At 51.7% G+C, this 15,640-nt stretch overlaps 2 protein-coding genes across 6 annotated transcripts; one reads left to right on the top strand and one right to left on the bottom strand.

Moving 5' to 3' along the window:
• The first annotated feature begins 3,048 nt into the window (after positions 1–3,048).
• On the top strand, positions 3,049–9,617 carry SLC37A4 (solute carrier family 37 member 4). Of its 5 annotated transcripts, none has more exons than XM_008021139.3 (9): positions 3,049–3,150; positions 4,392–4,734; positions 5,533–5,765; positions 6,088–6,331; positions 6,880–7,038; positions 7,287–7,372; positions 7,894–8,007; positions 8,642–8,780; positions 8,895–9,617. In XM_008021139.3, exons 2-9 carry the CDS (start codon positions 4,587–4,589, stop codon positions 9,059–9,061), a joined length of 1,290 nt encoding a protein of 429 aa, XP_008019330.1. In that variant the 5' UTR covers positions 3,049–3,150; positions 4,392–4,586; the 3' UTR covers positions 9,062–9,617. The 5 variants fall into 5 exon arrangements, with proteins under 5 accessions (XP_008019330.1, XP_072877635.1, XP_072877637.1 ...); XM_073021534.1 differs by having other exon boundaries at positions 3,098–3,150; positions 4,569–4,734; XM_073021529.1 differs by lacking the exon at positions 3,049–3,150 and adding an exon at positions 3,542–3,792.
• Positions 9,618–10,614: 997 nt separating this feature from the next.
• Positions 10,615–15,589, bottom strand: TRAPPC4 (trafficking protein particle complex subunit 4). Its single transcript, XM_008021128.3, has 5 exons — positions 15,287–15,589; positions 14,938–15,112; positions 14,009–14,112; positions 12,374–12,500; positions 10,615–10,958 (listed from the first exon to the last, which is right to left on the bottom strand). The coding sequence occupies exons 1-5, from the start codon at positions 15,459–15,461 to the stop codon at positions 10,880–10,882; spliced, it is 660 nt and encodes a 219-aa protein (XP_008019319.1). The 5' UTR covers positions 15,462–15,589; the 3' UTR covers positions 10,615–10,879.
• Positions 15,590–15,640: the final 51 nt, after the last annotated feature.

The following is a 15,640-nucleotide window of genomic DNA, read 5'->3' as shown; positions in this document are numbered from 1 at the left end:
TGTTTGCGGGCGCCTATAAGCCCAACTACTCAGAAGGCTGAGGCAGGAGAAGTGCTTGAACCCAGGTGGCCTGGTCCTGTAGTCTTAGCTACTTGGGAGGATCGCTTACGCTCAGGAGTTTGAGTTTACAGTGAGCTAAGATACCATCACACTCCAGCCTGGACAACAGAGCAAGCCTGTCTCAAAAAAGTAAATAAATAAATTTTTTTTTTTTTTTTTTTGAGACGGAGTCTGGCTCTGTCGCCCAGGCTGGAGTGCAGTGGCGCGATCTCAGCTCACTGCAAGCTCCGCCTCCCGGGTTCATGTCATTCTCCTGCCTCAGCCTCCGGAGTAGCTGGGACCACAGGTGCCCGCCACCTCGACCGGCTAGTTTTTTGTATTTTTTTAGTAGAGACGGGGTTTCACCGTGTTAGCCAGGATGGTCTCGATCTCCTGACCTAGTGATCCGCCCGTCTCAGCCTCCCAAAGTGCTGGGATTACAGGCTTGAGCCACAAAACCAAAAAAACAAAAAACAGGCCGGGCACGGTGGCTCATGCCTGTAATTCTAGCACTTTGGGAGGCCGAGGTGGGCGGATTACCTGAGGTCAGGAGTTCAAGACCAGCCTGGCCAACATGGAGAAACTCGTCTCTACTAAAAATACAAAAGTTAGCTGGGCGTGGTGACACACACTTGTAATCCCAACTACTCAGGAGGCTGAGGCAGGAGAATTGCTTGAGCCCAGGAGACAGAGGTTGCAGTGAGCTGAGATCGTGCCACTGCACTCCAGCCTGGCTGACAGAGCAAGACTCTGTCTCAAAAACAAACAAACACCATCAACTGGGCACAGCGGCTCATGCCTGTAATTCCAGGACATTGGGAGACCAAGGCGGGTGGATCCCTTGAATTCAGGATTTCGAGACCAGCCTGGCCAATATGGTGAAACTCTTGTCTCTACTAAAAACAGAAAAATTAGCCAGGTTAGCTGGGTGCAGTAGCTCATGACTATAATCCCAGCATTTTAGGAGGCCAAGGTGGGGGCAGATCACCTGAGGTCGGGAGTTCGAGACCAGCCTGACCAACATGGAGAACCCCAATCCTTAGTAAAAATACAAAATTAGCTGGGCGTGGTGGGGCATGCCTGTAATTCCAGCTACTTGGGAGGCTGAGGCAGGAGAATCACTTGAACCCCGGAGACGGAGGTTGCAGTGAGCTGAGATCACTCCATTTCCAAAATAAAACGATAGGACTGTTAATTTAGGTGGTGGTTACAGGGGTATTAATATATGTAAAAAATTATTAAGTTGTACATGTAAGATTCCTGCACTTTTTGTATTTTATTATGTGTATGTTAAATCTTAAAAATAAAAGGGGAGAAAAACCTGATGGCTCTGTACTCCTCTGTTAGGTAAAGAAAGAATCTGTTCTGGTTTGCTTTTGGAGACACTGTTTCCTGGTCCTCTGATCTACCTGGCTGAAAGCACAGTGCCTGGTACAAACTAGGCTCCTGCTCAGTTTTGAATTAACGAAGTTCAGTGACATTGCCATTCTTTTTTTTTTTTTTTTTTTTGGACAGGGTCTCGCTCTGTCGCCCAGGCTGGAGTGCAGTGGCACGATCTCACCTCACTGCAACCTCTGCTTCCCAGGTCCAAGCAATTCTCCTGCCTCAGCCTCCCCAGTAACTGGGATTTCAGACGTGCAGCACCAAGCTTGGCTAATTTTGGTATTTTTAGTAGAGACAGGGTTTCACCATGTTGGCCAGGCTGGTTTCGAACTCCTGACCTCAAGTGATCCGCCTGCCTTGGCCTCCCAAAGTGCTGGGATTACAAGCACGAGCCATCACGTCCGGCCTGTCATCCTATTTTATCTCATCTCCTCCTCCTCCCTTCTCCGACCACCTTCTCTAGAGTAAAAGATCTTTGCTCTCAATTTTGGAACACTTAAAATTCCTTCAGTCACTCTTGTTAGGAAGATATAAGGGAAGAGAGCGAGAGACATGAGGCAACTTAACGGCCAAACAGGATTATTCACAGGAATAAGCCTGCGAGGGGTTCCAGTCAGGAGTCTGGCTGAGACCCTGATCGCTTACAAGCTGAGGCTTTTATATTGGGGAGGGGTTGGGAAGTGCTGGCTGATTGGGACTGTTGGGGACTTTGTTAGGCTATGTTATCTTCTGTTGAAGCTATGGGCGGGGTTAACATTTGCTTTGTCATCATTGTTGTAAAATAGCATCACTACTGTTACTCCTCACAACTCTTACCTGGGATCAGTGAAAACCACTGTTGTTGAGAACTCTTACGGAATTTCTGAGCTCTTATCTAAATCATCTGTCGAGTCTTTGCAATAACCTACCAGGCTGGTAGGAAACCGGGGCTCATAGTAATTAACCAAGGTCACACTGTTAGAATGCTGTGGGGTCTGGGACTAGAATTTGATATTTACTCTGGGCCCCGTCTCTGTCCCCAACGATCAAACCACAAGTTAAAATTCCAAATTGTGGGCCGGGAGCGGTGGCTCACGCCCGTAATCCCAACACTTTGGGAGGCCGAGGCGGGCGGGCGGATCACGAGGTCAGAAGATCAAGACCATCCTGGCTAACACGGTGAAACCCCGTCTCCACCAAAAATACAATAAATTAGTCTGGCGTGGTGGTGGGCGCCTGTAGTCCCAGCTACTCGGAAGGCTGAGGCAGGAGAATGGCGTGAACCTGGGAGACGGAGCTTGCAGTGAGCTGAGATCGTGCCACTGCACTCCAGCCTGGACGACAAAGCGAGACTCCGTCTCAAAAAAAAAAAAAAAGGAAAGAAAAAAAATGCTGTGTTATCTTACAACACCTTTCCCAGACTGTGAGCAACTTGGGAACAATGATTATCCACCTCAGTGTTCCATGTGTTTTGTAGAGGAGGGCACTCACTAAAAACATGGTTTGCTGAATGCAACCACTTAAGAATTGGACATGCCGTGCTCAACCCGTAAGGGGCGCTGTGTTGGTCCAAGGAGCAGCGTGACGTGACCGGCGGAAGGGAGTAAGTCGATGTCCCCGGCATGTGGGGCGGAGAACTCCACTTGCCGGCAAGCAAAGCAGCAGGAGAAGACCACGCCCCCGCCCGTCGCGCATGCGCAGCATTCGCTGGCTCCGCCCCGTCCTATTCGGGCTCCTGCCTCTGTTCAGGTAGGGGCGGTATGCGGGGGAGGGGCGTCACCTGAGGGCGGGGCTCTCAGGTCTTGGGGATCCATTGTTGGCGAACCCCAACTTCCGATACGACCCGGAGCTGTTCCTGCAGTTCCGGAGACAATTCATGGATCTTGGGGGCACCGAGACGCTGCCCCTGACCAGCACAAGACCCCTTTCTATGGCGCCAGTCCTGTGGTCTCCGCACCTCTCCAGCTCCTGCACCCCCGGCCCCGTGGTTTCCAGCCGCACAATCGCGTGTCCTGAGTAGCGTGAGGACACGGGGCTGGGCAGGTGCCAGGAGCCCGCCGCCTCTCCTCCTCCCCCGCCCGCCGCCTGGCCCTCCCCTACCAGGCTGAGCCTCTGGGTGCCAGAAGCGCGGGGCCTCCGGGGGAATACGTGCGGGGGAATACGTGCGGTCCCTCGCTCCATGTGCACCTACGCCTTCTGCTCCAGTTGCTTTCCCAGTTGGGCGGAAAAGCCGGGGCATGTTGCCGGGGCCCTAGGCGGGACTGTTGTGCACCTTCCCGCCCACGGGCTGCCCAGTCCCTCTGCTTGCGGCCCCTGCCAACGTCCCCCAGGTTGGAACCAGACCCTGCAGCCCCCAGCCAGCCCGAAGGAAGCCCAGACTGACGTCGCAGGGTAATGGGGATCCAGAGGTAGCTCTGTTGGGCCCCATCAGAGCTTAGCAGGGCTTTCTGTGTGACACCGTGGGACCTGAACTGGGGAGGTCCCCTTTGCTTAGAATTACAGGGGGCAACTGTAGGAAACAATTATATCTATTATGTGCTAAGGATTGAGAGTTCCATGGATTGAGGCCCTCTCTAGAAGGCTTAGAAGTGGGGTAGACGGGGTGTGTGTCTGACTTTGTGTTTTGCTGGGGTGGTGGTGAGTGGGTGTAGAAACTAACCTAGTGCCAAGTGCAGTGTCTGTCAACTAGTAAGTTAATAAACCTTCCGTGAATGAATGAGAAGGTTCTGTGACTGAGGGAGCAGGGCTAGAGAGGGCATCTCTGCTCATCCCACCCCTGCCTCCCCTGGGCTCATGCAGACAAAAGTAATTAGGTTGAACCTTTAATCAAAGCTGGTTTCACAAGCAAGCAGACATGATAGAGGAGGTAAAGGCAGAAATCCTGGGGACACAGCGTGCTGGCCTGGCTCACAGGCATGCCTCCTTCTGGGACCTCCTCCACCCCCTACAGTTTGGCGATCAGTAATCTCTTGTTTTCTTGTTTCCCTCAGGACACTGGGTCCCCTAGGAGCCTCCCCAGGCTTAATGATTGTCCAGGAGGTGGCTATAAAGGGAGCCTGGGAGGCTGGGTGGAGGAGGGAGCAGAAAAAATCCAACTCAGCAGATCTGGGAACTGTGAGAGTGGCAAGCAGGAGCTGTGGTCAAAGGCTGTGTGTCTTGGCTGGTAGGGCCTGCTCTTTTCTACCATGGCAGACCAGGGCTATGGCTATTATCGCACTGTGATCTTCTCGGCCATGTTTGGGGGCTACAGCCTGTATTACTTCAATCGCAAGACCTTCTCCTTTGTCATGCCATCATTGGTGGAAGAGATCCCTTTGGACAAGGATGATTTGGGTGAGCCCTGAAACAGCAGGGTGGTGGGCCTGGGGACACAGAACCAGCAGGACACACTGGGTGTTTGTGTACCGGCATGTCGTGTGAGTGGAGTGTCTGTGCAGTAGAGGCCAGGTGCCAGAAAAAGAGGCTCTGAGATCCATGGATGTGGGTGCATGCAGGGCTAAGGAGGGCTGCTTATTTGATGTGTGTGGATGTGTGTGTGCATGCCCCTGGAGGCACTGTTTATTCTGAGAGTGTTTGGGGGCTTCTGAGCATGGTTTTCACATCTGTTTGGGTGCATGTGGAGGCTTCAGGGTGAGTGCTGGCTACTGACACTGTGAGCTAAAAGTTGGCACAATGACTTCATGTGGCCTGGCATGCTACCCTTCAGGAGGGACAGGGTCCCTGACTCCAATCCTGAGCCCTTCGCCCCATGTTGGGTGGTAGAGCAACAGAACTGCTAGAGGCCTGGGGTTGGCATCCAGGGTGAGGTGGGAAATCCCATATGCAAATCCCAGGGATGGGGAGCTGCCATGTCCTGCTCCCTTTTTGTTCCCTGACAACTGTAGCTGAGAATCATGGGTCAGTCTGGGGCTAGTGCTGATGGTGAGGCAGGAGAAGTGGCAGAAGTAGTAGGGCCCCATGTGTGAGTGTCCGATTGCAGCGCAGGCTCCTCCTGTTCCTCTGAGAAGTAACCTGTCTCACCCCACTGGGCACCCCTACACACCTGACCCCATGCCTTCTTCCATTGCTCCTGTGTTTCTCCCCTGGTCCCTAACCCCTAAGTGTACTGTTCCCTGCTCCCCTCCCCTGCAGGGCTCATCACCAGCAGCCAGTCAGCAGCTTATGCTATCAGCAAGTTTGTCAGTGGAGTGCTGTCTGACCAGATGAGTGCTCGCTGGCTCTTCTCTTCTGGGCTGCTCCTGGTTGGCCTGGTCAACATATTCTTTTCCTGGAGCTCCACAGTACCTGTCTTTGCTGCCCTCTGGTTCCTTAATGGCCTGGCCCAGGGGCTGGGCTGGCCCCCATGTGGGAAGGTCCTGAGGAAGGTGAGTGTTTCCAAAGAGCCTGTTTGGATTGTCATAGAGGATGCCTAAAGAGCATGTGGGAGCGCCCCTTCTTACCCACCACCTCCATACCCAACCCAGAGCAGGTTCCTGAGCAGTTCCTGGCCAGCTCCTATTGCTTGTCAAGATATTTTAGGAGGCTGAGAGTGGTGGGATCAGGTGGCAGAGGAGGGAACTGCCCTGCCAAACAGAAGCGCCCTCTCCCTCTTCCCTGTAATGTGAGCTTCTAGGGCTGCCCCACCTGACCCCACCCTCAACATGGGCAGTAGGCTGGACACCTATGTTGTTGTTCTCTGCCCCACAGTGGTTTGAGCCATCTCAGTTTGGCACTTGGTGGGCCATCCTGTCAACCAGCATGAACCTGGCTGGAGGGCTGGGCCCTATCCTGGCAACCGTCCTCGCCCAGAGCTACAGCTGGCGCAGCACACTGGCCCTGTCTGGGGCACTGTGTGTGGTTGTCTCCTTCCTCTGTCTTCTGCTCATCCACAATGAACCTGCTGATGTTGGACTCCGCAACCTGGACCCAACACCCTCTAAGGGCAAGAAGGGTAAGCCCCCACCCAAGCCAACCACTGGGGCACTCATTCAGCAGGCAGATTTTTGTTGAGGACTAGGCGTTTGCCTGGTCCTATGCTAGTCAGTGGATGTGGGGGAAGGAGTGGTAACGAAGGCTGCATGGGGAGTGAACAAAACTCCATCCCAAGAGGCAGTTAAATACTGGACAAGTGGCAGAGCCAGCAAGAGCTGTGACTCATGTTATTTTCTGGCCTTTCCTCACAACAGCACAGACTTCCCTGTCCTGGATAGATAGAATCATGAGCTTTAGTGGCTTGGGCCTGTTTGATCCTGTTTGTCTTTCATTCATTGAGCTTGGTCCTTAAGTGGCTTGGTCCTCCCTGGTCCTGTTTCTCTTTCATTCATTGAGCTTGCAGAGGAGAAGGGGAGAGGAGAGCAGTGGGGTGAGGGAATACCCTTCACGTTGATCCTAGCTGTGCAGATGGACTCTGCCCCTGTAGCTGGTTAATGAATGTTGGGGGCTCAGGTTGGGGAGAGCAGTCAGAGCCGAGCCTGACACCCAGCCTCTTCCTACCTCCAGGCTCCTTGAAGGAGGAGAGCACCCTACAGCAGCTGCTGCTGTCCCCTTACCTGTGGGTGCTCTCCACTGGTTACCTTGTGGTGTTTGGAGTAAAGACCTGCTGTACTGACTGGGGCCAGTTCTTCCTTATCCAGGAGAAAGGACAGTCAGCCCTTGTAGGTAAGATGAGCATGGGGACAAGGGTGGGCATAAGGAGCAGGAACCAATGCAGGGGATGGAAATTCAGGCCTTGCTTCTCTTTATCCTCTTTATTTGTTCTTTGAGGCTGGGCACTACTCAGGCAGCTATGGCCAGTCACCCATGGGAACCCTGTACCTCTCCAGGTTTAAGCCATTGTGGGACAACCCCAATGTGTAACACCCTCCCACCCTTCCCTTCCCTCTTCCTACCACAACTCCCCACTGCAGGTAGCTCCTACATGAGTGCCCTGGAAGTTGGGGGCCTTGTAGGCAGCATCGCAGCTGGCTACCTGTCAGACCGGGCCATGGCAAAGGTGAGCGGGCAGAAGGGACAGGAAGGAGAAGGGTCCCTTTCAGTCTTCACAGCATGGCTGGGACAGGCACTGGAGAGATGGGAGTCCCAGGGCACAGGCAGGTTGGCATCTGCTGGTTTAGACCGGGTGAGGAGGGAACGATTCCGGGCTGGTCTTAGCTTTCCTACAGTTGTGGAGGTAAGGCTCTTGGGAGAATTTTAACTGATGTGAAGGATAGCCAGAATATTTCTTAACTTAGCTATAGGTTTCTCCACAGCCCCAGGAAAACGGGCTGGGAACAGACTAGGTGCACTCCCCAGCACGTGTCCTAGACCTGCCCCATGGGGGAGGAAGGGATGTTGTGGAGTTTGGCCTCAGAATGTAATGAGCAGGTCCCAGGGCCTCCCAGAGCTGCCCAGGGCCAAGAACTGAGGTGGGATTGCCAAAGACCTGTCAGCAGAGGCCCTGCTGTATCAGAGTCCAGGGATGGGGGTTCTCTGCCCTGTTCTGAGGGTGTGACATTGCCAGGACTGTATCCATAGGCGGGACTGTCCATCTACGGGAACCCTCGCCACGGCCTGTTGCTGTTCATGATGGCTGGCATGACAGTGTCCATGTACCTCTTCCGGGTAACAGTGACCAGTGACTCCCCCAAGGTAATTAAGAGAGGCCTGGCTCACGGCAGGGCACAAGGAGAGAAGGCAAGGGCCACTGACTCTCTCTTCCTCTCCTGGCTGTAGCCTGGGCCAATCTTTTCTTTGCCTCTCAGATTCCCTTTTCAGTTCTGATTGGACCATTCCTCTCTGTGTCTGGGTTCTCCTCCTCCACTCTGGGCCTGGTTTTCTTTTCTTCCCTGTGCTCCTCTAGGACATTGCTTTCTGGACTCCGGCTCTTCACCCTCTCGCAGAGCTCACAGGCTTTACAGAGCATGAGGTGCCTTAAAGATATCTCTGGTTTTTCTCCTGGTCTGTCTTACCTTTGTCCTACCCCTTTGCCTTACCCCTAGCCAGTCCAGTTTGTGTGAATCCTGAGGACATCCTCTAACTCGGAGGGATGACTTCTGTACCTCCTTTCCTTGCCCACCTAGGTCCCAGGGTTTGCTCAATGTGGCATCTGCTACTCTAGCTCTGTACTGTCAATTGTGTTGGGGAGTGGGAGGAAAAGGGTCACTTACTTACTGTCCCTTTATGACTCCCGTTTGTTCCTGGGGACCAAGCCTTCTTCCTCGCTTTGGCAGGGGTGGGCAGGCAGGTCAGCTTTCCCACTCTGAATGCCACTCCGCTCTGGCAGCTCTGGATCCTGGTATTGGGAGCTGTATTTGGTTTCTCCTCGTATGGTCCCATTGCCCTGTTTGGAGTCATAGCCAACGAGAGTGCCCCTCCCAACTTGTGTGGCACCTCCCATGCCATTGTGGGACTCATGGCCAATGGTAAGTGTTACCTTCTAGAGTCTCTCCCTCACCCCCACCCGTGCTTTGCATATAAACCAGTGAGAAGCTGGAGCTAGCACCACTGGCTTAGGTTCGTCCCCTTCCCCCTGACAGTGGGCGGCTTTCTGGCTGGGCTGCCCTTCAGCACCATTGCCAAGCACTACAGCTGGAGCACAGCCTTCTGGGTGGCTGAAGTGATTTGTGCAGCCAGCACAGCTGGCTTCTTCCTCCTACGAAACATCCGCACCAAGATGGGCCGAGTGTCCAAGAAGGCTGAGTGAAGAGAGTCCAGGTTCCAGAGCACCATTCCACGGTGGCCTTCCCCCTGCATGCTGTGGCGGGGAGAAAAGGCGGGGCCTGCTTGGCTAGCCCTGAACCTTTCACTTTCCATTTCTGCGCCTTTTCCCTCACCCAGGTGGCGCTGGAAGCTATCAGTGGCTAGTGAGGTCCCAGTTTCCCTGGTCCTATGCTCTATTTAAAAGATAACCTTTGGCCTTAGACTCCATTAGCTCCTATTTCCTGCCTTCAGACAAACAGAAAACTTCTGCAGTCAGGAAGCCTCCTGTACCCTTCTTCTTTTCCTAGGCCCCATCCTGTTCCCATCCTACCCCATCCCCACCTGAAGTGAGGCTATCCCTGCAGCCGCAGGGCACTAATGGCCCTTGACTTCTGCTGGGCCCTAAGTTCGCTCAGCAGTGGGCGACAGCTGTTGCCAATACCTCAGACTCCAGGGAAAGAGGCGGGTATCACTCTCACTGTACCACTAGGCGCAGTTGGGTATAGGTGGGAAGAAAAGATGACTTGTTATAGGAGATTAAAACTAGATTTGATACTGAACACTGTCAGTGATTCATTTTTTCGAAGTGACACAGCTTCCTTGGGAAATACTGTCGATACCTGCTCTTGCCACCCCAAAAGGGAAAGACTTCATTTCCCTGGAATCAGGAAGCTGAAGTGTAGATGGACTCCTTTAAAGCTCATGCCTCCTCTGCCTTCACCTGAACATTGAATAATTCAATGACTATTTTAGAGATAAAGCTATTAGGTTGTGGACAGGTTAAATAACTTGATGGAGGGAGGAAGTGTAACAGTGGTTTACTGAGTGTGTAGTCAGAAAGCCTAGGTTCAAACCCATACTGTCAGTAACTAGCTTGGAAACTTTGAGGCAGAAAGTCTGCTAAATCTCTTATCTGTAACAGAACGTACCCCCTGGACTTAGGGTGAAGATCAAGTGAGATAAAGCAGGAATGCCTGACTGTAAGTGCTTGATAATGTTCCATCATCATCATCATTTATTTATTTTTTTTTTTGAGACGGAGTCTCGCTCTGTCGCCCAGGCTGGAGTGCAGTGGCGCAATCTCGGCTCACTGCAAGCTCCGCCTCCCGGGTTCACACCATTCTCCTGCCTCAGCCTCTGGAGTACCTGGGACTACAGGCGCTCGCCACCTCGCCCGGCTAGTTTTTTTGTATTTTTTTAGTAGAGATGGGGTTTCACTGTATTAGCCAGGATGGTCTTGATCTCCTGACCTCGTGATCCGCCCGTCTCGGCCTCCCAAAGTGCTGGGATTACAGGCTTGAGCCACCGCGCCCGGCCCATCATCATCATTATAACAGCCACCACCACGGCCACCACCACCCCAGGACCCCAGGAAATCAGCAGCAATTCTGGGACTAGATCCAATGCTCATGCTTCAAAATCTTATGTTATTTAATGAACACGTATTTGTTATGTTTTTTACTAGAACATAATCATCTTCCCAGAATTCCCTCACCATTTTTGTCTCCCTTCCTTTACCTTTCCCCCAAAACCATTGATTAAGATAGAGAGCAAACACCAAGATCAAAGGAATATTTATTACAACATTTATGGACCTAGCTCCTCCAAAAATAAATCCATACAGAGCTGGAAAGTAAGACCATGGTATATACAGAAGGAAAGAACACAGTGTTAAGGCTCAGGAATCAGTTTTGTCTTCAGGGTCCGCATTCTCCCATTTTCCAGTGCACTAACAAGGCTGCTGGGGTTTCCACTGGAGTATAAACAGCAGTATTCCTTTTGCAGGAACTCTCAGAATTTGGGGGTCCATCACAGGTTCAGCCTATGACCCAGGTCCAAAAGTTCCAGCCTTCTCTGCCACCTCCAGGGCTAGCTTCAGGTTCTGGTCAAAGAGCTCACACCTAAGCCAGGCCCAAGGTGGGAAAAAAAAGCGTGAGGCCTGAGGCTTTCTCCCCACTTAAGCCAGGGGAAACTGCTTGAAGAACAACATGTATCATGGAAGGCTGAGGTTGGTGGATGAGCTGAGGTCAGGAGTTTGAGACCAGCCTGGCCAACATGGTGAAACTCTGTCTCTACTAAAAATATAAAAATTAGCTGGGCATGGTGGCGGGCACCTGTAATCCCAGCTACTCTGGAGGCTGAGACAGGAGAATCGCCTGAACCCGGAAGGCAGAGGTTGCAGTGAGCCATGACCGCACCATTGCACTCCAGCCTGGGTGACAAGAGTGAAACTCTGTCTCAAAAACAAACAAACAACAACAAAAACCAAACAAATGACATAAACCCCAAGGAAAGACTGTTTTCTCTAAAGAGTCACCCAGGCTGGAATGCAGTGGCACAATCTCAGCTCACTGCAACCTCTGCCTCCCAGGTTCAAGTGATTCTCTTGCCTCAGCCTCCAGAGTAGCTGGGATTACAGGTGCACACCACCACACACGGCTAATTTTTGTATTTTCAGTATTTTTAGTAGAGGTGGGGTTTCACTACGTTGACCAAGCTGGTCTCAAACTCCTGACCTCAAGTGATCTGACCGCCTCCGCCTCCCAAATTGCTGGGATTACAGGCGTAAGCCACCGCACCCAGCGACTGTCTTATTTATTTAGAGACACTGTCTTGTTCTGTTGCCCAGGCTGGAATGCAGTAGCATGAGCATGGCTCACTGATGCCTTGACCTTCCGAGTTTAAGTAATCCTCCCACCTCAGCTTCCTTAATAGCTGGCACTACTGGTGTCTGCCACCACACCAGGCTAATTTTTGTTTTTTTTTTTTGTACAGATGGGGTCTATGTTGTCCAGGCTGATCTCAAACTCCTGGGCTAAAGCGATCCTACCCCCACCATCTTCCAAAGTGCTGAGATTACACATGTGAGCCACTGGCCTGTCCTTCTGTCTTACTTAAAAGTAATACTCAACTAGGTGCAGTAGCTCACGCCTATAATCCCAGCACTGTAGGAGGCCAAGGCGGGTGGATCACCTGAGGCTGGGAGTTCGAGACCAGCTTGACCAACATGGTGAAACCTTGTCTTTACTAAAAATATGAAATTAGCCAGGCGTGGCGATACATGCCTGTAATCCCAGCTACTCGGGAGGCTGAGCCAGAAGAATCGCTTGAACCTGGGAGGCGGAGGTTACGGCAAGCCAAGAACGCGCCATTGCACTCCAGCCTGGGCAACAAGAGCGAAACTCCGTCTCGAAAACAAACAAAAAAAGTAATACTCTACTATGCTTCAACTATCTTTGGACAGAGCACACAGGGAGGGGCAAGGAGGCTTGGGGCAAGGAGGCTTTAACCAGTATCTGGAAGTGGAGCCACTTACCTGATGGGCATTTCTAAGGAGTAGAATGGATTCTTAAGGGCAAAGTCTGAGTAAATCTCATAAATCTTTCGGAGAAGAGAATCTATTCCAGCTTGCCTAGGATCTGCTAGAACCACAAACTTGATCCCTGGAGAGAGACCAAGAATGTTTACCAAAGAGTAGACATTGGAGCAAATAGTGTCATTCTGTATTTGTACAGCACTTTCAATTTTGCAAAACACTTTTATAAGCCCATTTTAATTTTATTCTTTTTACCACATAATGCAGGAAAGGCAAGACTTTGAATCTACCGATGAGACCAGAGAAGTGAAGTAACTTTATTATGTTACCCACCTGATTAAGACCAAGCTTTGAGTTCTAGCTCTACCACTTACTAACTAACAGTTTTGGAGTCCCTCAGCAGAAACATTGCCAGGCAAGGGACAAGCTCAGGCAGTTTTCAGTAAATTAAGGGGTGAAGCAATGACACTCGCAATCCAAAGGTCATATCCATTTGGCTTTCACATTTCATTTTGGAAAGACATTTAACACCTTCCAAAGTACATGCAACAGGGCTAGCATTAAGGTGAGTTTTATCTGAACAGAAGATAACCTGTGCTGAACATGCTGGGTGGCACGCACAAAATCAGTTTCAGATTAAATATTGGTTTTGTATTTGCAAAACAAACTAACAGATGTGTCTGTAGAATTGTGCCAGGAAGGTCGGGCATGGTGGCTCATGCCTGTAATCCCAGCACTTTGTGAGGCTGAGGCAGGTGGATCACATGAGGTCAGGAGTTCGAGACCAGCCTGGCCAACATGGTGAAACCCCATCTCTCCTAGAAAAATACAAAAATTAGCTGGGCGTGGTGACAGACACCTGTAATCCCAGCTACTCAGGAGGTTGAGGCAGAATTGCTTGAACCCGGGTGGCGGAGGCTGCAGTGAGCCAAGATCGTGCCACTGCACTCAGCCTGGGCGACAAAGCGAGACTCTGTCTCAAAACAAAACAAACCCACAAAAAATTAGCTGGGGATGGTGGTGGGCATCCGTAGTCTCAGCTACTTGGGAGGCTGAGGCAGGAGAATTGCTTAAACCCAGGAGGTGGTGGCTGCAGTGAGCCAAGATTATGCCACTGCATTCCGGCCTGGGTGGCAGAGTGAAACTCCATCTCAAAAAAAAAAAAAAGAATTGTGGGCCGGGTGCGGTGCCTCATGCCTGTAATCCCAACACTTTGGGAGGCCGGGGTGGGCAATCACCTGAGGTCAGGAGTTTGAGACCAGCCTGACCAATATGGAGAAACCCCGTCTCTACTAAAAATATAAAAATTAGCCGAGCATGTTGACGGATGCCTGTAATCCCAGCTATTTGGGAGTCTGAGGCAGGAGAATCGCTTGAACGCAGGAGGCAGATCACGCCACTGCATTTCAGTCTGGGCAACAAGAGTGAAACAGCTCAGAAAAAAAAAAAAAAAAAAAAAGAATTGTGCCAGGAAAAGTACACCCCCTCTTCCTGCTTACCAAAGGTGTCTTTGGTCAATCCCCTCCTCCCACCTTCTCCACCACATTCCTCTGGCCCACCTGGAGATGCAAACTTGTCAGTGTCTCTTCCCCACCTTCTCCATCACACTCCTCTGGCCTCCGTGGAGATGCATACCTGTCAGTGTCTGGTAGCAGTGCAATTTGAATGTGTCTGTCTCCAGCATCTCAATGCCTGAGCTTCCCTGTTCAGGAGACAGCTGGGAACCGATGGCAAACAGCCTATATGCAAAGGAGGCAAAGTTGCTCTAAGGCAGGAGTGCTTCTCAAACTTCCACTGAAGTGTCCCTATTTGCTGAGGAGTTAACATTATGGCCTGGGACAGTCAGGAGAAGTAGTGTGAACTGTCTGGCAATAGTGTCAAAATTTTTAAGTTCATTTGAATTCTGTGAATATTTTACATTCATACTTTGTTTTAAGACATTTTACATCTAAAACTTTGGATAAAATGATTACTCTAGGAATGTATGCCACGCTTACTAAGCTTGTGCTTTTAAGCAAAAGCTGACACATCTGATACCACAATTGAGAGCAGGAAAAGATTTTTTAAAATCATTTAGTTAAACTGGCTTTCTTTAAATATGAAGAAACTAAGGCTCAGCGAAGAGAAGTTGACTTTAAGTAAAATGACACCTCGGCCGGGGGCAGTGGCTCACTCCTGTAATCCCAGCACTTTGGGATGCGGAGGCAGGTGGATCACCTGAGGTCAGGAGTTTTGAGACCAGCCTGGCCAACAGGGCAAAACCCTGTCTCTACCAAAAATACAAAAGTTAGCTGGTCCTGGTGGCGCGCGCCTGTAATCCCAGCTACTCGGGAGGCTGAGGCAGAGGTTGCAGTGAGCCAAGATCGCACCACTGCACTCCAGGCTGGGTAACAGAGCGATACTCCGTGCCCCCTCCTCTCCCCCCTCCAAAAAAAATGACACCACTGCCACTATTACCTAAAATCTAGATCTGGATCGGTTGCGTTTTTCATAACACCAAAATGACGATTTAAGAAAAGGTAGACAAATTACAAGCGCTGCCGTTCAGGAGACAGGTGACTTACGAGTGGAACATGGAGGCCAGCATGAGCTTCTCATTAGAAGTGAGGCGGGGCCGGCCAAATCGAATGGACACCGGGTAATTAGCAGGGTTACCCAGATACTCCAGCACCTCTTTCCCGTCGGCCGTGTACTTGCCGTTCACGTCCATGCCATTGATGGCCAGCACTGCATGGCCCACTGCAGAGGTAAAGCTAATGGTCAGCGAAGCTGCAGCCCCGGGATTCCGCCGCGGGGACAAGGGACCCGACACCACCCCCTTTCCCCCAGCTCCGCACCTACAACCAACCCACTTCCGCAGCACTGGGGCCCGTCCCCTCCCCACCCCCCGCCTCCGGCCCGAGCCTAGCCCACCTCGGATGCCGTCCCGCTGGCCGAAAGCAACCAACACACGCTCATCGTGTAGCTTGAGCAGCAGATCCAGCGGGTAACTGAAAGTTTTCTCAGCCTCAGCCCGTGGCGCGTAGCTGTCCAACTGGTAAATCAAGCCGCCAGCTTTGTTCACCACATACACACTAAAAATCGCCATCACTGCCGCTGCCGCTCGGAAACTGTCATTCGGCCGCTACCCGAAGGCCCCTCCCCGGAACCGCATCACAGCACTTGCCCCCGGCCCCACCCCAGCCTCCTCCTCCTCCTCCTAGACCCTGCATGCCGCCACCTGCAGCACCTGCGGCGCCTGCGCATTGGGAGCGACACGCTCGGGCA

This window comes from Chlorocebus sabaeus, chromosome 1 (assembly GCF_047675955.1).
Source record: "Chlorocebus sabaeus isolate Y175 chromosome 1, mChlSab1.0.hap1, whole genome shotgun sequence".
Lineage (NCBI taxonomy): Eukaryota > Metazoa > Chordata > Mammalia > Primates > Cercopithecidae > Chlorocebus > Chlorocebus sabaeus.
This window is presented reverse-complemented; position numbering and strand designations above follow the sequence as displayed.